General features: G+C 42.4%; 1 protein-coding gene across 4 annotated transcripts in view; it reads left to right on the forward strand.

Moving 5' to 3' along the window:
* Window positions 1-24,156, forward strand: part of sorl1 (sortilin-related receptor, L(DLR class) A repeats containing) — a 91,519-nt gene that overhangs the window by 19,618 nt on the left and 47,745 nt on the right. For all 4 annotated transcript variants that reach the window (XM_085184685.1, XM_085184684.1, XM_085184686.1 and 1 more), the window contains exons 2-6: window positions 937-1,053; window positions 6,880-7,014; window positions 7,880-8,041; window positions 8,913-8,980; window positions 17,943-18,123. In XM_085184685.1, the coding sequence (XP_085040811.1) occupies window positions 937-1,053; window positions 6,880-7,014; window positions 7,880-8,041; window positions 8,913-8,980; window positions 17,943-18,123 (663 nt within the window). The remainder of the gene's footprint in view (window positions 1-936; window positions 1,054-6,879; window positions 7,015-7,879; window positions 8,042-8,912; window positions 8,981-17,942; window positions 18,124-24,156) is intronic.

A 24,156-nucleotide genomic window follows, 5' to 3' on the forward strand; every position in this document is an offset into this window, starting at 1 on the left:
AAGTAAATTAAAACAAAATATAATTTTACATTAAATAAAAGTTTTAAACTTAATTAAAATAAAACATGTCTTAAATTAAAATAAGTAAACTGTCATGTTTATTAAACACATTTGGACAGTGAAGGAATGTCAGGATTCTTGCTCAGAAAAAGGATCAACATGCTCTGAAGTCAGAGCACAAAAACCTTTTTGTAACAAAGTATCGATTTCTGCTGTCCCTGTATCCATACATTATTAGCAAACAAAATATCACCATGCTACACAGTATCCATTTTTCCCCCACCCCTATTAAGCAGCGTTGTTACGATCTACTTGCAAACAGTCACAACGTGCATGAATGTGGCCCACGCTCTGACACAGGCTGTGGTTAAACTGGTCTGTTAACATATTTATCTCAGTAATTGATTTAGGTTTGTGTCGTTACAGCTGATCGCTTTAACACAGGGACAGAAGTGAGTGGGGGGTACTTTCAGGTGTTTTTAGGGGCCTCACTGCTGGTGCAGTTAGCTGTTAGCTTGGGTCAGCTCTGTGCATAGCACCACTTCACAACAACAGCTGTCTCCTTATATACTGTGAGGTAAACCCTCTACAGCATCAGAGAGTGAGCCTCAGCGAACAGGCCACGCCCTGTGAGCAGCAGCGGTGATGGTGGGGAGGATGAACTCTGCTGTGACCGGGTGAGGGGAAAGCTTTGAAGTGACGGCCACTTTTCAATTTCCTCATTTCAGTTTTTTGCATATTTGTCACATTTTAATATCAGACAAGAGAACTTCAGTAAATTTTTTAAATGATTATTTTACTTATTAAAGAGAAAAACCAAACCGACCTTCAGTCCCGTCACAGCTCTGTATCCGTGTCATCGGTGGATATTTCAGCCCATTTAAATTTCAGATTGGAAAGGTTTTCTTGCACCTTATGTTCACTTTTTTTCTGCAGGCCAACCTGAATGACTCTCACAACCAGATGGTCGTCCACTGGGCAGGAGAGAAGAGTAATGTCATCGTAGCCCTGGCTCGAGACAGTGCAGGAACCACTGGGTCCAAAACCAGCTCGGTAAGTACGCCTGAAAACATCCGTGCATGTAACATGTAGGGGAGGAAACCTGGGAATACTAAAACCAGAAGGCCCGGGATTATTTCCAGTAGCCTCATGCAGTGTTCAGGTTAGTCTCAGGCCTGGTTTCCAGTTCAATCCCAGTCTGTAAACTGTCTGTGTAAATTAGCAGCGCGGCAGAAGGTTTGTGTTCACACTTGTTTAACATGTTTCTCATGATGGTACAAGTGTTGAGCTACACATTAATCGGTCCCATCTGCTACCTCAACACACACACACACACACACACACACACACACACAGTCATTAAACAGCACGCCGCTTCTGTTTTCACTTCCTGGGATGACTGAGCACTTTCAGACGGAGAGCTGAGGGGAATACTGCTTTTCCTTCGATTGTGCAGTTTGTTTTGTCTCATTATGGGATGGATGTTGTTCTGTATTGCTCAGAAAGATTAATCTCATCGTGCCAGTCCGTAACAGTGACCATGTTGAGCCGGTTGGAATAATGACCGATGCAGTTATCACTCAGACACCTTCATGTTGACCTGCAGTCTAAGCTAAACTGCTGATAGACAGTTAGGACCTCAGCATTGAATGGCTGTATCCCAACTCAGGGTCTGCAGCCTTAAAGGCCACATTTTAAGGATGATTACGTCACAGCGACGCGACGAAGGCTGTCCCAATTCGAAGGCTGCTCGAAATGCGGCCCTCAAATGCGTCCTTCATTTCCCTGAATTTTAAGGACGTGGCGGTGTAGACTTCGTGGCCCAACATATCCCAGAATTCATAGCGCGGCGGTGGGTGTGGATAATTTTGCCGAAAAAAACGGCGGATGAGGGGCGCCGAAGAGTAAACTTTAAGTAAGTACTGAATATTATGTCACTTATTTATGTGCGAATGTTTAATAACGAAGAACATTAAAACATTCCTGTTGGCCACATGTCGGCAAAGTCATGTGACATTAGTGACGTTTGTACTAACTTGGTTTTAAAGCCTTTACTTTAAAATATACGCCGTTCAATAGCTGAGCTTAATCAGAGAATGATCAAAGCTCATGTAGAAACAAACAAATGAACAAAAGATTTCTCCTTCATTTCTGTCAAACAAAGCTGTATGAAACGCTTCCAGCTGGTAGTATCATGGTTGCTAGGCAACCTGGGCAGCGCGACGGAGGCTAGACCGTCCCATTTCACAAGCCTCGCACTTCTGGCCTTAGCGGTTTTTGAGTACGCGGCCCTTGAGGATCGTTGAGGCTGCAGACCCTGAATTGGGACACAGCCAATATTTCCTCCACGCTCACTACTTACCAAGCACAGCTCTGTGAGGGTGACGCCCACTGACCAGACATTACTGTGGTTACGAGTATTTGTGTCCGTGCTGTCAGAGCCAGAGCCAAATATAAAGAATAGTTTTAAAAAATAGTCTCAAAAGGGTTTTTTCCCCAGTGATTGCAAAGTGTCTAAAGCCAAAATTGTAAATAGTGATAGCTTCATAGATTATTGTTATTTATTAAAAATGTGTTTAATTTCCATTATTCTCTGAAACGGGGCGATCGTGGCTCAAGAGTTGGGAGTTCGTCTTGTAATTGGAAGGTTGCCGGTTCGAGCCCCGGCTTGGACAGTCTTGGTCGTTGTGTCCTTGGGCAAGACACTTCACCCGTTGCCTACTGGTGGTGGTCAGAGGGCCCGGTGGCGCCAGTGTCCGGCAGCCTCGCCTCTGTCAGTGCGCCCCAGGGTGGCTGTGGCTACAATGTAGCTGCCATCACCAGTGTGTGAATGTGTGGATGACTGGATGTGTAAAGCGCTTTGGTGTCCTTAGGGACTAATAAAGCGCTGTATAAATACAGACAAATACAAATACAAATTCACGTATGCATTTGAAATTGCTCGAAATGCATACGTGAGGTCGTGTTTTGAATTCAGCTTGTTTTCATGTCACTGCAGTTCTACTTGTGTTCTGGTGAAAGTGAAAGGAAACACACACGATCCAAATAAACGTCTTTTTGTTGAAATCCAGAAAAGCTGACTCACAAATACACAGTCTGGTTTCTGAAGATGTGCTGTGACACAAAGCAGACAAACTGGGCTGAAATGATTCAGGCTTCAAAGTCACTGTCAGAGTTAATAAAGATAAACCGATGAACTGCAGAGTTGTCTCATTTCAGTAGATGTTATGTTAGGAGCATTAGCGTGCACAGGCAGCATGGAGGCAACCAGGCTGTTAACAGACAGATTCTGTCATCTCACCATCAACTCAGGGATTTAATATGGTAGTGTTACATATGTGACATGGGACCTTTGACCTCTTGCTGTGGCCAAACACAAGCTCGCGTTGTGGTTACAGCGGAGGCGTTGGTCCCCTCATCTTTCATGATTTCAAGTTTCGTTGCGTGTGACTGAAGGTCGTACATCAGTTTAACACGTTTGCTTTGAAGTGTGCAAAGTGCAGACAGAGTTTCGCGCCTTCAGACTTCCTTTCACATGTATGCTGAGTTTTCTACAAGGAGATGCTACGAGTCTGCATTCAGGTCATCTTCGTCACACGTCACCATTTACAAACACTAGAGATGGCACGATACCACTTTTTTATGTCCGATACCGATATCATAAATTTGGATATCTGCCGATACTGATATGAATCCGATATAGAGTTTTTTAATCAATAAAAATGTTTTTTAATATCTTGCTGCATTTTGTATAAGTTCATACTCAAGTTTAAATAAACAACAACACTAAAGCTATTCTGTTATACCTGTATGTAAAAAACACACTGCACCCAAAATATTTCATAGTTCAGCAACACTGATCAATCTAATAAACTTAAACCTGCTCCATCCTCCCTATTCTGGTATTTTAAAGAGTACTTAGCAGAAATATTAAGCAACCTAACTAATAGGGCTGCAAACTCCCAGCAAAATAAAAATAGGGAACCACCCCCCACCCTCCACCTCATGATGCTTAATTGATGTAATCAAATTTAATTTGATGCAGTGTGAAAAAAAAATGCACAGAAATAAATTATTTTTCAAGAATAATTAAATAGATTCAACATCTTTCTTCAACAGAATTGCAGACTGCACAGATGGTTCCCAAAGGAAAAAGTACTATAGCTTACTAGGGTATATTAGACTTAACAGTTACTATATACAGTAATGGACTTCTATATATTTTACATCAGATTAAAACTTTGGGTGTAAGATTCAGATAATTATTTATTAAAAGCTCGACATTTTAAATGAGAATAAGAAAGAAAAGTATGTCTTTGTGCCCCCTTTTCCCTGTTCATGCCCTATCGGCCCCCCTGGCTAAACTTTGCTAGATCCGCCCCTGCACAGTTATGTCAGCTGTAGAAAAAGATCCTGGTGTAGAAATAATATTAAATAAATTCTAACAACAGCTTATCAAGCTTAAACGTGCTGCTGTTGTTCAGCCGCTGGTTTCCTCTTTCTGGTGAGAAGTGGGCCAAAAACAAAGAAGAGAGACGATCAGCTGATCATTAAGCAGTTTCATGATTGAAGTAGCAGCAGGAGAGAGAGAGAGAGAGAGAGAGAGGCAGTCGCTCCATATATCTGTTGTTAAGCTTAACGCGGGAATGCTTTACAAACATTCAGAGATGAACTTACACACTTGCTTTACTTCTCTCTGGGAAAACTTCCTCGGAGATGAAATGCTGGTTTGGTAGCGAAGCTACAAATACACACAGCTGCTCTATCACGTGACCACACTGCTCCGACGTGCTACGGTTATGAGCCGAGTTACGCCGCGTAGCAAGTTTTGTGAGGTGCTTTTTTGATATTTAATGGATCGGATTACATTTTTTATTTCTCTCCGATATCCAATCCAGGAATTTGGGTCAGTATCAGACCGATACGTAATATCGGATCGGTCCATCTCTAACAAACACTGAAAGGCTCTGCAGCCAACCAGTAACACTTGCCCTTTATAGATGCCACAGAGTTTTTAATTGGGGCATAAAGCCTTAAATGAAAGAATCTCACACACCAACAAGCACAGGGCTCTGCTTTTAAATGCCAGACTGTCTCCTGAGGACATTTAATGCTTTTCTGTTAGTTATAATGGATTGTTTTCATTGTTGGATGCAGCGGTCATGTCTCACGTGTTCTTGCTTGTTGAAAGGAGGTAACAAAATACAGTCTGTGTTAAGGAAGAGCGATGCATGGCTCTGGTTTTCACATGATTTTCCACCACAGTGCTTTTGAAGGATGCTAACAGCACACAGATGGTCCACCTTTGGATTGTTGGCACTGTGGTGTCCACGTGTGCTCACAGAATAAATGAGCAGAGCTTTAACTTTCATGATTAACCGTCCCCAGTAAGTTACTGCTGTACCTCAGGAAATTATTATTATGGCGTTAGCTATTATGAGTGTGATGCATTACTTAAGATAGCAAACAGGATAAGATTGAAACAAGGCTTTGTTTAAATTTAGGACGTCTAAAGGTTCCTGAATACACGGCTGAGAAACTCTGTGTTTAAGGACATGTGGTAGATATTTTCTTATTTTTGGTTTTCTTGTTTCTCTGAAAAAGGCTGACATCCACGCCACAGTTAGTTTGCTTTTACCGTCTTTCACCATCGAAGTGTCTATAAAGTAACATCTTTCTGTAGGTATTCAGTCATTAATCAACCCTTCATCCTCCAACACACAGCAGGCGCAGAAATTTGTCTTCCTTGAAACTGTGGATCACCAAGGCTACGTTCACACTGCAGGCGAAAGCGCATCAAATCCGACTTTTTTGACCCTATGCGACTCATATCTGATCATGGTGTGACAGTGTGAACGGCACAAATCCGATCTGGGTCACTTTCATATGTGGTACTGAATCCGATACATATCTGATGTTTCAGAAAGCTGCTGTTTGATGGTCATGTCGCATTAAATCCGTCTTTTACGTCACTGACACGAGACAGACGCCAATTATCAGCGCCGGAGAAGACATCGTGAACGCTTCCTGACCATCCAGTGAAACTGTTGGGAACAACGTTGGAGAAACGTGAACATTTTATTTGTACTGTATAATCTGCAGATTCTGACAGAAATCTGCAGCTATCCTTTGAAGCAGCGCTCCTCTAAAACAGCAATAAGGATCATTATTAGGTTATTTACATTATTATGTAAATAACAAAATAACTTTATGACTTAAAGCAAAATTTAGTCTTTATATTAAGGCCATCAGTCAAACAATACTGTTTGGTCTGGGTCTAAACTAGGGGTGGGCCGTATAAACAGTATACGGTAGAAATGATATAAATTTGGCCAACGGTAGAGATCTTTACTATACCGCTCTACCGCGATAGTGCATGTTGATGATGTCATCAAGCTGCTCCTGTTTTGGTCGAAAGCATCACAGCGGCTGCAAACAACATCATCTGCAAATTATGCCGGGCGACAGAGCGCGTTGTGTGTGACGTCTTCTTTTGTGCACGCGGGCCGCTTTGAGGGTTCACACTAGAGCGCATCACATTTTATTTGTAGTGTGAAGAAGCAGACGAAAAAATCGGGATTTGATCAAAAAATCGGAATTGAGCATTAAGACCTGCAGACCTTTCAGATTAGCTTGACTCCACCAGTGTATGAATGTGAGAGTGAATGAATAGTGGAATTGTAAAAAGCGCTTTGGGTTCCTTGAAAAGCGCTATATAAATGCAATCCATTATTATTATTATTATTATTATTATTAGTGTTTTTAAAATGGCAGAATTTGCAGTTTGCCGAGTGAATTTCTTGATTAACAAAATATAATCCAGGTCTTTTCTCAGGGACCGCCGGGTGCAGGCATTCATACCTCCCTTGTTGTCTTCAGGTCTACGTGTCCTATGACCACGGCACCACTTTCATACCTGTCTCACACAAGTTCAAGTTCTCGGGGGCTAAGATGAAGGACGGCAGCAAGCAGGTCATCTCGCAGTTCTACCACAGCCCTGCAGACAACAGGAGGGTGAGTCTGGTCCCAGTGACCCACATTTACACGAGTGGAAAGTTTCCTGTATGTGTTCTACACAGCACACATTGTGATGTCAGCTGTATACTGTCAGGTATGAAATAAAGCTTTTGGTTGCATTATGGGAAATTTTAGATCCAATGGTAGAATTGTGGAAACTAATCCAGCTTCTCCTGCACCAATCTCAGTGTCTGTGGATTTGTCACTGGTCGTCTTTTGGTGGAGCTGAAAAACTCAGCAAACATCCAAATATCTGAACAGAAAAAGAACAATTTTAAGAAAAATATGAGCTCATACAGCAACACATTGTTGGGAAAGAGGCAACAAAAAGCTGGAAAAGTACCTGTTGCTAAAAGGAAACAGCTGGAGTAACATGTTGAAACTAATTAAGTTAACTGTCGGTAACATCAGGTCTAAAACGAGCGTATCAAAGAGGCAGACTTCAGGCAGCACTGCATCGTGAATCATGCAACAACGAATCCTTGTGTGAACGTGGTGGGACCATCAGGAGTGTTATCAGTTTACAATCAGTGGCTGTGGAACTGGTAGCTTCCACATCTGGAAAGGCTCCATCAGCTGATTCATCTGAGTCCTCTGCTCTTCATGATTTTACGTTGCAAACTCGTTCACTAATACTTTTTTAAGGATCAAACCTTGGCGCCCGACGGTGAAGTAAACACGGCTTAAGCTTGTCAATCGTTGCGTTTTGTTTCTAATAAAACGTTTCCCAAGGTTTCTGCGGAACTGAGTTTGTGCAAAGTCAGCCTGATAGACCTTAAACTTTGTTTCCCCTCAAAGAAAACTTTTCTAGGATTTGTCAGATTTATTCTTTAATGCTTCTGTTTGTTGTCTGCCTCCTCAGTACCTGTTTGTGGACTCCACCAACAACTACCTTTGGAACGCCTTCGACTTCTGCAGGAACGTCCAGGGCTTCTCCCTCCCCTTCAAACCCACCGACCTGCTGCTCCACAGCAGACGAGCCAACCTGGTGCTCGGCTACGACGGCTCCCATCCCAACAAACAGGTAAACAGACTTTACAGTGCTGTGTGTTTAAAAGAATGACGCACTTTGTTTAGTATGAAGCCTCAGCGATAGCCGCTCACCTTTTACTGAGTGGTGCTCGTAGATATGATGAAGCATTTGTAGTGTGAGTCTGACTCCCTGTTACAGCCAAAATTTGACCTGATAAAATGAGGTTTGCATTCAAATGACTTCATCCAGTCACGTGAATGTGTAGGAAAACATTTCATGAAGCCTTTCTGCACTGAATATTCACACAATGTGGACTTGATGGATTTTATTATTCCTTGTGTGAATACTTGTGGTGCTTACTGATAAAAATGCAGGTATTATTCTACATATTTTGATACAAACAGACGATGTCTTCCTTACAAAAGTCTAACAGCTCTGTGGAAACGTGTAAAGAGTGTGTGCCAGGTAAATAACCTGGACGAACACTCAGGCTGCTGCCACGGTAACCACAGTTTATGAGTATTTCATGAGAACAGTCGGTGAATGCTTTGGTGTTTCCAAAGCATTCACCGACTGCTCCTCTGAATTTTTAAAATCCTAAAACGAAGGCTGAAATCGTGACTGTTTCTTGCACGTGTGCGTGACATGAAGTACTCGTCGCTTGTTCGATTCAGAAATCACATGCAGGATATTCTAACCGGGACAGGAAGTGATGTCCTTGCATCATAGCTCTCCTGAGTTCAAACATAACGGTGGCAAACGTCTCTCCGGTGTTCTCCTTCACATGTGTGCTGGAGCCAAAACGAAGGAATGAGCTTGACCTACATTTTTACAGTGCACCATCCCCCTCTCCTCCTCCTCCTCCTCCCCCTTCCTCCTCCTGCTCTCTCCTTACACCCTCTCTCCTCTCCTGCCTTTCTAGCTGTGGAAATCGGACGACTTTGGGGAGACGTGGGTGTTGATCCAAGAGCACGTGAAGACCTACTTTTGGTAAGGAGGCTGAAGCAGTACAACGGGCATCAGAGGGTGTATCTGTGAGGGAGAACTGTCACCAACACAATGCTGAGGAAATATAACCTTCTAGAAAACTCCTTTTAAATCTGCGTGTCCTCGGCCTGCAGGCGGTAGCTACAAGCACAAAAGATAAATGATTCTACAAGTTATCGCTGCGCTGTCTGATATTTCTAGGCAACACAGTTCATCCTTATAGCACGTCGCTGCCATGAAAGACACAATAACACAGAGACTGACACATGAATGAAAATGTGTTTTTCTTCTTTATCTGACACAAAGCAGCTCTGCTTTAATCCAGTCAGCTAAGATTAAGTCCGTTTAATGAAATTAGACACCTTCATTAAAAAATAAATAATTTTGTCATTTCCATTGTTGGATTATCCAAAAGAATAATCCAACGGTGTTTGGTGTTCCTATACAGAAAGAGGTCACACTCACAGCTGACTCCGTTAAATGTTGAAAGAAGAGTCGAGTCTATTAGAAATGATGCGACTCAGAGTTGTGGCGGCATTTATGATCTGTGGTTATTCAGTGATTGGTTTGACAAAACCTAAAGTAATTAAATATAAATAGCATGACTGCAGGCTTCAGCAGTGAACAGCCTGTTGTAAAAGATAAAGTTAAGATAAAGTTAAGACTGTTAATTAGATGTGTTGAGCTTTGGGAGCAGAGATTGATCTTTAATGATCATCTGCACAGTGTTTCCTGTGATTTTATACAATGCAGCTTATCTTAGCTCGAACATTTGTTGGCTACTGGCTGGATTTGATGAAAGATCAATAATGCACCGACGTGAAGCAAAGAAGTAACAGTTTAAGCTGTTCTGCATAAAGTCATTCAGATGTGTAAGGCTGATCATGAATCCAGTGAGCATAGTGAGGCCCAGTCTGGAACATCTGGGCTCATGGTGTCTCCATTCAGCTGTGAGTGCTGTGGAAACTTGTCTCGACCAATAAAGGAAGCCTCACTAACACCACTGTGTGAAGCAGACCTTTGTCCCCACACCAGGCATCCTCACTTTCTTCCACATGAAGATGACTAGAACTCCTCAATGAACCACGATTCTCATTTAACTGTTTCCTGACATGACTGTGAGGGTTTTCTGGGTTCAGGATGGACTCTTATCATTAATTATACATTTTGATTACAAGAATGCACATCTTTCTGGTAAGCAGTTGTTGCACGTTTTCAAGCTTGTGTTTGTGTAGCTGTTGATAGTTGTCAAACCTGAACATTAGTGGTTGCACCTTGGAAAAATGTGCAGTCATTGCTGTCCTGTTATTAAGTGCATGACTTAACACTTTTGTCTTGTACTGTGAGCTTCAGTTGGGATAAATTCACAGTGTCATGTAAGTGGCTGAGAGACGGCAGCCTCCCCTGTTGTGTTTGTAGTATTTTAATCGAGGCTGTGAAACAACATGAGACGACACTTTACTCTGGCTATGATGGTTCAGGTTCTCTGCAGCCAGCAGCCTTTAGATGTTTATTGAGCAGAGTAGCATGGTCACCAAGGCAGAAAACCGAGTAACAGGATGGACGGCTGAATGGACTCTACCTGGATTACATCAGGTTTGCCAGGATAACTGCTACTTATGGAAACTTGATACATTATTTCAGTGTAAACATGGAAGGTTTGAAAGGTAAAATACTCGGTGCTTCTGCTCCCAGCATCATCAGTGAGCAACAGCAGCCATGAAAGAAAGTTCACTGATCGCTGAAGTCAACAAATGACCAACTCCCAGCACTAAACAAACGAGTCAACCAATAAAACATGGCTTCAGGTAGCATTTTGCTCGCCATCTCTCACGTTAACTTTAACCAAGCTAGTGTTAGCCTGCCAGCTGTTAACTTGGGTATCAAGTAAATAATGTTGTTTAAAAGTTTTAACCTTTCGATGTTTGTTTGTTGTTGTTTTTCTGGCTACTGTTAGCTAATGCTAGCATGTCTGCTAATACATAAGAATGTAAGCCATCTAAAAATCCACAGTTAGCAAATTCATCTGACTCCTGATGCTAATCTGGTAGCTTAGCTGACTGTTTTCAAATGATCTCCTCCGCTAATATAGCTTGGTTGCTAATGTTGTTACTAGCAAAATTGTGTGTTGCTTCCTATTTCGAGATGTGTGACATTACAAGCGTTGTGCATCACTATGTCACCAACACGAGCAGACGCTCTAGGCTCCGACTGCCTAGACCTCGCGGCTCACGAACGGCGTGCAGCTCTTCAGCCTCACGTCTGTGGGTCATACAAGCTAAAATACACAGATGGATATTTTGGGTTTGTTTTGTTTGTTAAACAAAATAAAGATTACATCTGCACCCCCACGCAACGTCTACAGCTGGGTTTCTCCCATCCTTTGGTAGGAGAGGATGTTGATGTTTAGGGGTGGTGGGCGTCTGACCTAATGCGTTTACCACCCTGTCATATGGAGGGTGGTAAACTTTCCTCTCGCGGCTAGTTGCTTTAATCAGTTGCCTTGAAGTTGAGAAGTTAAAGCCAATCGAAGGTGCTGAATCTGATTACCTTTCTTTGGTATCGCTTCCTGCACAGATGCCCTTTTAGCTTACCAAATTAATTCTCCAGCTAAAGAGATTTATGACTCTGTTGAACCTATAGAATCTTAGTCATCATAAATGTTGTATTGGCATTAAGCTAATGTGCATAACTAAGACGTTCTTTCTGTACTAATAGCAGCCAGCTTCTTCTAGATGTATCTGGGACTCTTCACTGTTTGCTTTTAGAACTGACGTTGGGCGAGAGGTGAAGGATCTTGACGAAACTTTAAACAGTCCCGCTGTTATATTTCCAGTTTCCTTAGACTACCATGACCTGGATGACTGAGAATCTACAGACACATCTGACATTGGTTGCTTAGTTATGTGCAAGTCAGCTTTGTTGTCATTACCATCATCAGGATTGTGGTATAAATCAGTCACACTAACCAAGAGCTGCATGTAAGAGTGACAGGATGCTGACTGCAGATCATTACAGGGCTGCAGGTGTCATTAACAGTGATTTATGCAGTGCTCCTTTAGTTCTTTTTTATAAAGCTCAACATGCAACGCTGCAGTGAAACCTGGTTTCAAGCTCTGTTGGACTGATTTGTATTATAGAATAAACAGAGCACTGATGTTTGCCTTCTCCAAAGAGAATTATACCTGCTGTGTGCCAAAATATGTAATCAATATCCTCCCTTAACTACATTTCATGGTGATTGGTAAAAGCTGAATTATAGCTTTGGTGCAGAAGTATCCTTTCCTTTGCAGCCCTTGTACTATGCTACTGCCAGCAGTCATGATGGGATGAGTCATTATGTACTCCTTATCTGTTCCAAATGCTTCAGCACTCTTAGATTTTTGCTGTAAGTTAGAATCAGAAACAACTGGAGTCCTGTGGGGTTGAGGGACCAGTGGAAGAATGCAGGCAGACCTGTTGATCTGTGATGCTTCCCCTCCACTCTGAGTGGATGCTAGACTGACGCTCTTTTAGGCAGGTTGCCCTCACCGTTTGTCTATGTGGGGAAAGAAAACCTTTTTGCTCTGTGAATGAATTTCTGTCAGCAGCAGCTCAACTGTTTGCTGGTTATTGGTAAGAAGAAGCTAATTGGTTTGATGGCTAGTCAATGAAAGCAGTTGAACTGGTGACTTTTAATATCAGTAGAAGTATGAATAGTTAAAGCATTTGAAGCTTCTGTTGGACCATAACAGGGAGTGTCAGTTAGTAAGGAAGAGCAACAGGAGTCCAGGAGGCCAACCTTAGCAGAGCTGCACCGTAGCTGTGGGGAGAGTTATGGTGTAAACCAACACATCCGACTCTCTGTCTCTCCACAGCATGTCTTTATCCTGTCTTCCTTCTCTCACCCCAACCAATCACAGCAGATGGCCCCGCCCCTCCCTGAGCCTGGTTCTGCTGGAGGTTTCTTCCTGTTAAAAGGGAGTTTTTCCTTCCCACTGTCGCCAAAGTGCTGCTCATAGGGGGTCATATGATTGTTGGGTTTTTCTCTGTTGTATTATTGTAGGGTCGACCTTACAATATAATAGAGGTGGGAATCACCATACATCCCACGATACGATATTATTGCAATTTTTAAAAAATATTTTGCGATATTCAGATTCTGTACATAAAGGTAAACTTTATCAATTATCATTTTCTCTAATATCAAAGTCTCACACTCAGTCTTTCTCTCATTTCAGTTTGATTGTTGACAAACTGAACGGTTTGTATTACAGTCTAGTCCAACTTAACTGAATCAACCATCTGGTACAATTATAGCTATTCTGAACTATGCAGTTTATGAAAACTATGCAGCCCCTTCAGCAACTGAAGAATTTGAAAGTAAATTAAAACAAAATATAATTTTACATTAAATAAAAAAGTTTTAAACTTAATTAAAATAAAACATGTCTTAAATTAAAATAAGTAAACTGTCATGTTTATTGCTGCCAAAAACAAGTTAAACACATTTGGACAGTGAAGGAATGTCAGGATTCTTGCTCAGAAAAAGGATCAACATGCTCTGAAGTCAGAGCACAAAAACCTTTTTGTAACAAAATATCGATTTCTGCTGTCCCTGTATCGATACATTATTAGCAAACAAAATATCACCATACTACACATTATCCTTTTTTTTCCCCCACCCCTACAATATAAAGCACCTTGAGGCGACTGTTGCTGTGTTTGGCTCTGTATAAATAAAGTTGAATTGAATCTGTCACGTGCTGTGTGGACTGAAAACAAGCCAGCTTCCTTCCATGGGTCCTGATTCTGAATCCTTTTATATCTTCTACTTCCTGTTGAGCGAGGGCTCTCCCTCCGTCATCTTAGTGTGAGCTGAACTAAACTGTGATAGATTTTGGATTTTTAAGGAGAAGCAGCAGTGTGCTTGATTCATAACACAATACAAAACTTAAAGGTAATGGTTTTATCTGAGTCATCTTTTTTTATCGTTGACAGCCGAAATGATCTGGTCCCTGGATTTCTAGATGTATTTAACTACTGATGCCTTTAAAAGTCAGCAAATAAGATTTGAAAATGCTGCTAAAGGTACAAACCGGCCAGGAGAAACTGCAAATTATCTGAGGACCAAAGCAACACAAATAAGGATTGATCTCACGCTCGCCCCTGGTGCTCCATCCAATCTGGGTTTAATCCTGTTTGTTGTGGCTTTAGAAGAGGCTGCTGCTTCTGTGCTGCACATCAGTCTGAAGGCTCTGTAAGCCAAAGCGATCTGACTATCAGTCTACTGCTACCACCCAAACCAGTGGGACCCCCCCACAATCTCACATAACTGGTAATCCTATGATCGCACTGCTAGAAGACATACTGAGAGGCAAAATCCATTTTGTACAATAAGAAGTACAATCTCTTCTGCCATGTGGACTACAACGAATGATACAAATCCCACATAAAAGGAGTATCAACTCTATATTTAGGGAAACCAAGGATCTGTGGGGGGGGGGGGGCGTTGAATAGATATCACATAGAAGCGTTGCAGCTCTGAACATTTTTAGGCCGACAGTAGTGCAGATTATAGCTGGTCTGGGTTGGACCCCTAAAGTACCTTTGCTACGTGGGTCACAGGCTCAACCAGGGGAGCGGTATCCACAGTCTCTAGTGGGATGGTCTTTAACCTGCCCTCCCCCTCTGTTATGACGGGTTGGGCTGATAAATAGTGCAACTAAAGGTCGGGTGCATTTCCCGCTGGCGCAAGTTTTATCAGGGGAGCCACCTGACCTGCGATGTGTGTTTTCAGCAGTGTAATTGCATCTAGTGTGCCATGTGTGAGAAAGGCCAATGCCAGACTCCATGAACTGTCTGAAGTTCTCGCGGTAAAATTACAGCAAATTTTACTGCAAGAACAAAACCAAAAAGTATATCTTGTGAAACAAAACCAACAAAGAAACAGACCAGCTGAAATGTTCACCACTATGTGGTAGAGGTGGGAATCACCATACATCCCACGATACGATATTATTGCAATTTTTAAAAATATTTTGCGATATTCAGATTCTGTACATAAAGCTAAACTTTATCAATATTCATTTTATCTAATATCAAAGTCTCACACTCAGTCTTTCTCTCATTTCAGTTTGATTGTTGACAAACTGAACGGTCGGGGTCTTTCTGTGTGGAGTTTGCATGTTCTCCCCGTGTTTGCGTGGGTTCCCTCCGGGTACTCCGGCTTCCTCCCACCGTCCAAAGACATGCAGCTTGTGGGGATAGGTTAATTGGATAATCCAAATTGCCACTAGGTGTGAATGTGCGAGTGAAAGTGAGTGCGAATGGTTGTCTGTCCCTGTGTGTTGGCCCTGTGACAGACTGGCGACCTGTCCAGGGTGTACCCCGCCTCTCGCCCTATGACAGCTGGGATAGGCTCCAGCGCCCCCCGCGACCCTGAAAAGGATAAGCGGAAGCGAATGGATGGATGGATGGAAACTGAACGGTTTGTATTACAGTCTAGTCCAACTTAACTGAATCAACCATCTGGTACAATTATAGCTATTCTGAACTATGCAGTTTATGAAAACTATGCAGCCCCTTCAGCAACTGAAGAATTTGAAAGTAAATTAAAACAAAATATAATTTTACATTAAATAAAAAAGTTTTAAACTTAATTAAAATAAAACATGTCTTAAATTAAAATAAGTAAACTGTCATGTTTATTGCTGCCAAAAACAAGTTAAACACATTTGGACAGTGAAGGAATGTCAGGATTCTTGCTCAGAAAAAGGATCAACATGCTCTGAAGTCAGAGCACAAAAACCTTTTTGTAACAAAATATCGATTTCTGCTGTCCCTGTATCCATACATTATTAGCAAACAAAGTATCACCATGCTACACAGTATCCATTTTTTCCCCACCCCTAATATGTGGACTGTTACTCGCTCAGGAATCTAACCGGTGCGAGACTGAAGAACAAGCCACGGTGACCTATGACGCCAGATTATGTTGAAGCTTTTTTTAATGGCTTCAAATCAAATGAATATCGCCAACGGAGGTTATGTGGTGGGTCCGTGTCCATAATGCATTCCTGGGATATCCAGTGTGCACAATCATACTTTGGCTTTCTAATGTTAGTGGGCGAATTGGGCCTGCAGTGCTAAATGTCTGGTCTGAGAAAAGATTTGTTATTAAAAGAAACCTGTGCTGTTGGTGGTCGTATCTCAGATAAAGTGGCCTTGTCATTTGAATGCCACACGGACCTGACACAAAGAGAGAAACTACCAAAACAGGGTAAGAATGGTTTTTGGGAAGTGTTTAGAAAGGGCACAGATTAATTCCAAGGAAGGCGCAGAGACAGACTACGAATAGCTCTCCACGCACTCTCAGGCCAGACAGTGTCCATCAGTTGAACAGGGACCTTTGAATGAATGCCACAGAGGCAGAGCTGAGCGAGACACTGCTCTCTCTGTTTAGTTCTCGAGACTCTGGCAGGAAACGCGCTGATTTGGAAGGCAGACGATAAGATGCAGTGAACCTCCTTCATTCATTCGGGCTCTGTGTGCCACGAGCTGGAACAGAAACGGCCGTAAATAGTTCGACCACGCAGTTTTTCAAGGTTGGCGCACAGATGGAGATTTTCAGTTTGAACTTCCTGAGAGCCCGAGAGTGTTTTGTGTTGACATTTATTATCCTGAAAACGGGATTATTAATTGGAAAACTGACAAGGAATCATTTGTCTGTGTGAAGCCTGTGAGACCACTGGCTGAAAGCTGAGTTTCGTTCTTGCTTTTCTGATTGACAGAAGAGTAATGTTGTCCTGAACGTGAGGTTGCTTCAGATTCAGAAACAGCTGTAACTGTAATTCTGTCATCGATAAACGATTCAGTGTGAGGCGTCAGAACAGGCCCTAACCTGTGGTTGATGTCCATCTGTTAACCCTTTAAAGCCGGTCAGAGCAGCACGCTCTGTTTTGCGTAACTATTTTTAAATCCCGGTAGCTCTGCAACCACGTAAGCCAGCGCAATATTTTTTTTGCATATGAAACCGGAGGAGTTGTACTTACATCTTATGCCATCAGCTTGTCCTCGGTCACAGTTTCCTTCCACATATAACTTTGCAAAAACTGCATAAAAAGCACTTGCAGCAACAAAAACATAATATTCCAGAAACACGTTTTGCCGATCCGATCAGCTGTTCATAACACTTCCTACATTGGAATAGACGTCAGCGCGAACTATCGCATGTCCGCCATGACCTGCCCGAAACCGGAAGTGACGTCATTTTCGCAGAAATGTAGTTTTTTACCATCGGGGCCTCATGAGCCTATACTGGTGTTTTTAAAAGTTATCTTTGACTTTATGACTTTCTGTGTGGTTTCTGGGATGCTTAGGACTCATATTGCACTGCTGGAAATAGTTTATTTTGATGCATATGCTGCTTTTTTGCAAATCTGCATTATAATATTTATTTTCGTTTTTCCTGCAGTATATAAAAATTGGTGTATTTCAAAAATAAAACTATGAAGACACTCAAAATAAATTTCCTGTGGTGGGAAACTATTTTGTGCAACTTTTTTGTATTTACAGTTTTGAGGGATAAGCCTCTTAAATTTCTCTAACTAGAAATATATGTCAAAAAACAAAAACGATTTTAAATTTTTTTTGTAGTTTATTGCACTTTTTTGCAATTTATGTAATTACTATGCACTTAATGCAGACATATTATTAAAATCTGGGCTGTAATGGTTGTATTGATGTATATCAACTTGAAATGCTCCCAAAAATGGCTCCACAGCATGTAAAAATATAACTGGTTCTATGGTAGGTCTTAAAGGGTTAAGGTCTATTTACAATTATAACTGGATATATTTAAGTATGAAAAGTGTTTGTGTTATTCTCATGTTCCCCATTCCCCGCCTATCCTCACCTTTTTTCTCAATATCTCCCTCTGATACATCCTTGTCTCTCACCTCCTGCTCTTGTCTCCTAAACCCAGGGGTGTGGAACCCTACGACCCCCCGACCACAGTCCTCGTCCAGAGAAACGAGCCCCAGGGTGTATCCACTATACTCAGCAGCACGGACTTCTTCCAGAGTGAACAGAACCGCAGACTGATCCTGGAGCAGGTGGACAGCTTCCAGCTCCGAGACAAGTACATGTTTGCCACCACCACACGGGTAAGGAGACCAGTGTGTTCCAGTGATTGGTAACTGGTTTGTTAGAGGACAGAGAAGCGACAGCAGTTTGATATTTAAAATAACAATAAAAACCAGACGAAAGTGTGGCTCAGCTGTCAGCAAACGTCATCATATGATCCAGGTAACTGTCCTCCATTTGTAAGCTAGCCTTACTGCTACTAATGGATACTACACTCGTTTGGTTTGGCAGGAAACGTGCTCCACAGAAGGTCTAACAAATGAGTTGGTCAGGGCTGACACATGAGCAAACATGGTGTTTTCCAGGGCACATAAAAGGCTTTGAATCTGTGCGTACAGATTGCATGTCAATGCTAAACGAGAAAGAAAAGTCTTTTCCCGTAAACAATGAACTGCCTTGTGGAACCGTGTCCCTGCTCGGGCTCACCGTGGGGACAATATGTCAGAGCGGCAGCAGGCGGGAGCTCTGTGCTCCTCAGGTATCACTGCCAACCTGGTAAGACGGTACAGCTAAAAACAGCCATACTGTTTCCTGCCACCACCGTATCCTTTCTCAGTCAGGTCTGGGCACAGCACAACTTTCAAAGAGTTGGCTGGTGTACGTCTTTCAGGCTGGACAGAGCCAGGCTAGCTGCGCCACCTGTTTCCAGGCTTCATGCTGTTTAGAAAACAGTTGATCCTTTGCTGTAGTGTTCCACCGAGGAGTCATTTTACATCAAACATTAACAATACAGAAGCTTCTGGTTCTAGCTTAAACTTGAGACCTTCCCCGAGGATTCTGGGTGTTTTTAACAGCCTGAAGTGTGATTTTGTCATTTATGCACCACTGCCCTGCTTCCTGACAGGTACCCAGACACAGACTCCTTATAAGAAAGAGAATTATTGATGCTTCAGATTTTATTTTGATAGCAACGCCATTAAAGAGGAAGCAAGCTAAGGTTAGCCTGTTAGCTGCTGTGCTAGGTAGCTAGTGGCTTGATTGGGTTAGCAGGAAAGCTAACCTCACCTTAAACCAGTGGTTCCCAAACGTTTTTTGCTGGGCCCCCCTTTGTTTTACAAGAAAAATGTTCGCGACATCCTCCAACCACACACACCCATATTTTGCTCCATTGCGGTTTATTTCACACCTCAAACATTTATTAAACAATTAAGCAAATACAAGTAATCTGCAATAAATTACAGGTAGTAACTCTTTTATGCTGCGTCCACACCTACACGGGTATTTTTGAAAACGCAGCTGTTTCGTCCATGTAAACGGTGTTTCGAATCACCGAAAACTGAGATTTTTTTAAATCTCAGTTTTTGCGTTTACGTGTGGACGAGGAATACAGAGTTCGTCACGCAATGTCAAAGGTACGTGCCTTTTTCACGTCACGCTGTGGCCACGTTATTGTTTACATGAGATGAATTGCAGAATGACAGATAGAGACAAAATACTGTTAATCTGACTGTCTGCAGGTTTTACACACAGTTACTGTCCCTCCATTTACAAAGGCAGAGGCGTCACGGTGTGATTATTTTACATGTAGTTGTTTTTTTCCTTTGTAATAATATTCAACATTGTTATCAATGCATTTTTCAAAAAATGTCTCTCTGTGCAAAATGGGTTTAAAAACATTTTTAAATGTTCCCAACAGCTGTTGGGAATGGGTCCCAACAGCTGTGGGATCCTGTTTGTCTGTGATTTGAACCGAGGGAACAAATCGTGTCAGGATCAGCCTGATGTTATTTGTATCCTGTAACTTTACTGTATAAAGTTTATACAGTTTTATAAAGTATAAAACTGTATAAACTACAGGAGTAGTTCGTCATTACAACAAGTGTTTGTGAACTAAAAATCAAGAATGTGGGATCCTGTTTGTCCGTGATTTAAACAGCCCAGCGCTGCTCCTGATGCAGGGAAAACCAATCCTGCAGGGAGACCTACCTCTGCACTTGTGCAGGTGAAACCTAAGGGAAGATTTGCTTCACCATATTTTCTCGTCTTTGGCTCAGAATGAAGTTGGTTTGGAAACATATTCAGAGAGGCTTCATCTCCTGCTTTGCGTTTCTGTAGGCGCCCGTGCTAGCAGTGTCCAAGCGTTTTGTTTTTTTCCCTTTTCATGACATGTCGGATGGGCAACACCCACGTTTGTGTATGCAATAACTTGAGGACGCTGTGACGTAGGAATTTCAAATGGATATCATTGGCGTATCTACTCAAAATCTCAGATGAGTTTGAATCTCAGTGACCTCTGCTTCAAGGTTACAGGTCAGAGGTCAAGTTTTCTGAAAATCTTGTGAATGGAAAACTTGAGAAGGAAGTTATCTAGGATTTTGAAATTGAAATCATAGGTGTCTCTGCTAAAAATCTCAGAAGAGTTCAAATCTCAATGACCTCTGCTTCAAGGTTACAGGTCAGAGGTCAAGTTTTCTAAAAAACTGATGAATGCAATACATTTAGAACAAGGTGACGCAGGATTTTGAAATTCATGCCATAAGTAGATCTACATAAGGGTATTTTTTCTTTACTCCAATCAAGAATAAGACAGGTTCCATGTTATAAGCTGGCTAGTATGTCAGTAACTGTACAGCTCAGAGTATAGACAACAATGTTGTGTCATTACTGCTGCACACAGAGGGCTGTGGGTCTCTTTAATAATGATGCTTTAAACAAGTGAAGCAGAGAACCGATACTTACGGTGATCGTTTAATTATCAAGCCTTTTAGCAAAGGTGAGTCACTCCGCCAAACCACACAGTGAGTCTGTTTGACTCACGTGTCACACTGAGCCACCTCACCTTGAAGAGGCCGGATACCAACTCGGCTTGGGCGTGAAACGATTTCCTAACTCAGTCGCTGGGTGGCTGGGTCCCATCCCGGCTCACGCTGGACACAAAAATGACGTACCCTGGAGAGATCCCTGTTAACACAGGGCTAACACAGAGACAGTCCACTACAGTCACAGTTACCCCTGTGGACAGTTTCTACTCGTACGCACGTCTGTGGACTGTGGGAGGAGCCAGAGTACCTGGAGAACGTGCAAACTCTACAAAGAGAGAACCCAGAACCTTGTGGTAGTTTTAGTGAGAAGCTTCTGAGTGAAATAACACTGCTACTACTACTGATAATGATAATAATAATACATAATTAAAAGTTTGCTCCTGAGAGATACATGAATGACTTATCTCTAATTTAAAGACCTTCATCCCACATTGACAGCTCATAGTATGCACATCTGCCTTTGTGGTCGTGATGACATAAATGCTAAGATCTTGTTACCCTTTGTCTACATTTTGGATCATTTGTATTGATTAAAGCACGTCTCTGTACTTGTCAGAGCGCAGATGAAAGAAAAGGAAATGATGCTACAGTGTGTGCAGGAAATGTGAACCAGTCATTTAACGCTGTAAAAACCACAGACTACACTAATCACTCATCTATACATATCCAATAACAACTAACATCTAAATCTATCTATGCAAGCTGCACTAGGCAGATGTGCATCAGCTGCAGGAAGCTGCTGCAGTACTTGTTCAGCACCTGCATGATTGTTGCAGCATAATGAGCACTAAGCAGCCAGTTTCCCAGCTCAGCATAACGACACGCTGTCGATCAATATTTGGCTGCGGTGCATGTGAAGCGCAGTATGTTTGTCATTGTTCATCTCTAGTGTTGGTGTAGTGGAAGCCTTGGTGACAGATCGCAGAGCAGATGGTAAATATGAGTTTTGCAGCCTGCCTCTAACAGACCGGCGTTGTCCCGTGTCGTCTTCGTGGGCTGACGGCAGCCTGTAGCTGCAGCGTTCAGATAACTGTCGGCGTGAAGGATTTCAGATGGTTCATCACACTGAGTTTATGTTCATAGCTGCACCCCAGAGTTACACTGCTGCTGTGATTTGCTGCCGACATGTTTTAAGTGTTCTGATGTGTAATCTCACTTCTGCGTGCTCGTTGTCAGTCGATGCAGCGCTGAGCATGGATCGGTCTTGTGGGCAGCTGTCCGCAGGTTTCTGCTATTAAAATTAATGATTGGTTGAGAATGAAACGATCTTAGCAACGCAGTCTGTTGGTGTCTCGTGTTATTACAGATGCAGCTGATGCAGATCAAATACAGCAGCGTGGAGTTCCTTTATTAATTCCCCGTGGCCAACACGGTCAAAACTAATGATTAATGCTTATTATAATTACTGATGTGGTTCAATTAGGGCCAGGGGTTAACCTCAAACACTGTTGTGATTTATTTGCTGTTCTGAATGGGAAACAGGAGTTTGGGGAAAAGCCACGCATGTGATTTTCTTCACAAAAATGGCCCCGATTACTCTTTTTAACATAAACTACTGAATAAAACTTGTGGCTGCCACTGAAAAAGATCTCCACCACTGCTGATTTTAATAAAGAAGTTAGTGTTTTAAACACTTTCCAGACGCTGTGTCACTCGTTTTCACTTTTGATTTCATGCAGATCGCACAGACTCAGGGTTTCGAGGATGAACTCTGACGCTCAATATGAAACATCTTTGCATGTAACCAACAAATCAGACGAGAATCAGGATTGCAGATGGCTGTGTTGTCTGTGGTCACGCAGTAAGTCAACAAGTGACAACAACAGATGCCTCATTTGAACTAGTTTTAACAGCGTCTCCTCATCTGACAAAAGAAATTATATCAAATCTAAAAAATGTTTCAGATTGGAGAACAAAGTTTTCTCAAATGAGTCTGTGACCCGACTCTGATCCATGTGGGATTTGCTGACATGGAAAAGATGAGAAAGCCTTTGAGGACAACAGGCCAAAATAGTCGGAGTGCTAGTAGGGCTGTTTGCTGAAGTATGAGGTCCATGATGTTCTCGACTAACGTGCCTGATATCCTTCCTGATAAGCTCAGGTGTGTTTGACAGTTAAATGGTAAATGGACTGATTCTTATATAGCACCTTTCTACTCTCACGGAGCACTCAAAGCGCTCTATACAACATGCCTCATTCACCCAATCACACCCATTCTCACAAGCACTTTATCTACACTTAGTGCTTTCTAACGACATTCATACACATTCACACTCCAATGGATGCATCTGAGAGCAAGTTGGGGTTAGTATCTTGCCCAAGGATACTTGACATGCAGACTGGAGGAGCCAGGGATCGAACCAACGACCTTCCGATCAGTAGATGACCTGCTCTACCTCAGTAGATGACCTTCTCTACCTCAGTAGATGACCTTCTCTACCTCAGTAGATGACCTGATCTACCTCAGTAGATGACCTGCTCTACCTCAGTAGATGACCTGCTCTACCTCCGTACGAGATACGGGTTCAGAGGTGTGACGACAGTGAGTCACGATCATGAGTTAGGCACAGTGGTTAGCGCTGTTGCTTCACAGTCCAAAGACGTGCAGCGAGTGGGCTAAGATCAGGTGGTGATAATAAGTTGTCCACAGGTGTGAGTGTGAGTAGTCGTCCGTGTTAGCCCTGGGACAGACTGGCGACTGGTCATGGTAATAATTAACCTCTTAAGCCCCAAGCCTACCTGATCTCCTGCCTTTTGCCCCCGTATCAGGGGGCGTTGGGGCTTAAGAGGTTAATAAACTATTTGTTTTTGTGGGAGAAATCTTTGAAACAACTCTACAACCCGGCTGTTTGGTGGAATTAAAGCGGTGTTTAACCAGATATCACACACTAACTCTCCCAGCAGCACAGTGGGCTGTGTTGTTGTGATTGAACTGTCTGTGACCTCCCTCCTCTCCGAGCTCTGTATCTGACATCTGACCTCCAGAGCTGATGGGACCTGTCAGATAGACTAGCACTGGTCTGAGTACAGCCGCTACCCCTGGGGATAATGTGGATGGAGGAGATACAGACTAATCCATCACAAAGCATCAGCTCTATTCGCCGCTCGCTGCTAGCATCTGAAATCTTCCGCTTATAAAAAGAGCCGCTCTTTGGGTCTTGTCTCAGTTACTTTCTCTCCTCGTCTCTCTTTTTCTGTGACTAATAGGATTAAATTAATTGAATATCACAAGTGCTTTGGGCAGTACCAAGCTGCTTTAGCTAACTGAAGAAGCAGAAATGGAGGGTTTTA

The sequence above is a fragment of the Neolamprologus multifasciatus genome, chromosome 14 (genome assembly GCF_963576455.1).
Source record: "Neolamprologus multifasciatus chromosome 14, fNeoMul1.2, whole genome shotgun sequence".
Taxonomy (NCBI): Eukaryota; Metazoa; Chordata; class Actinopteri; order Cichliformes; family Cichlidae; genus Neolamprologus; species Neolamprologus multifasciatus.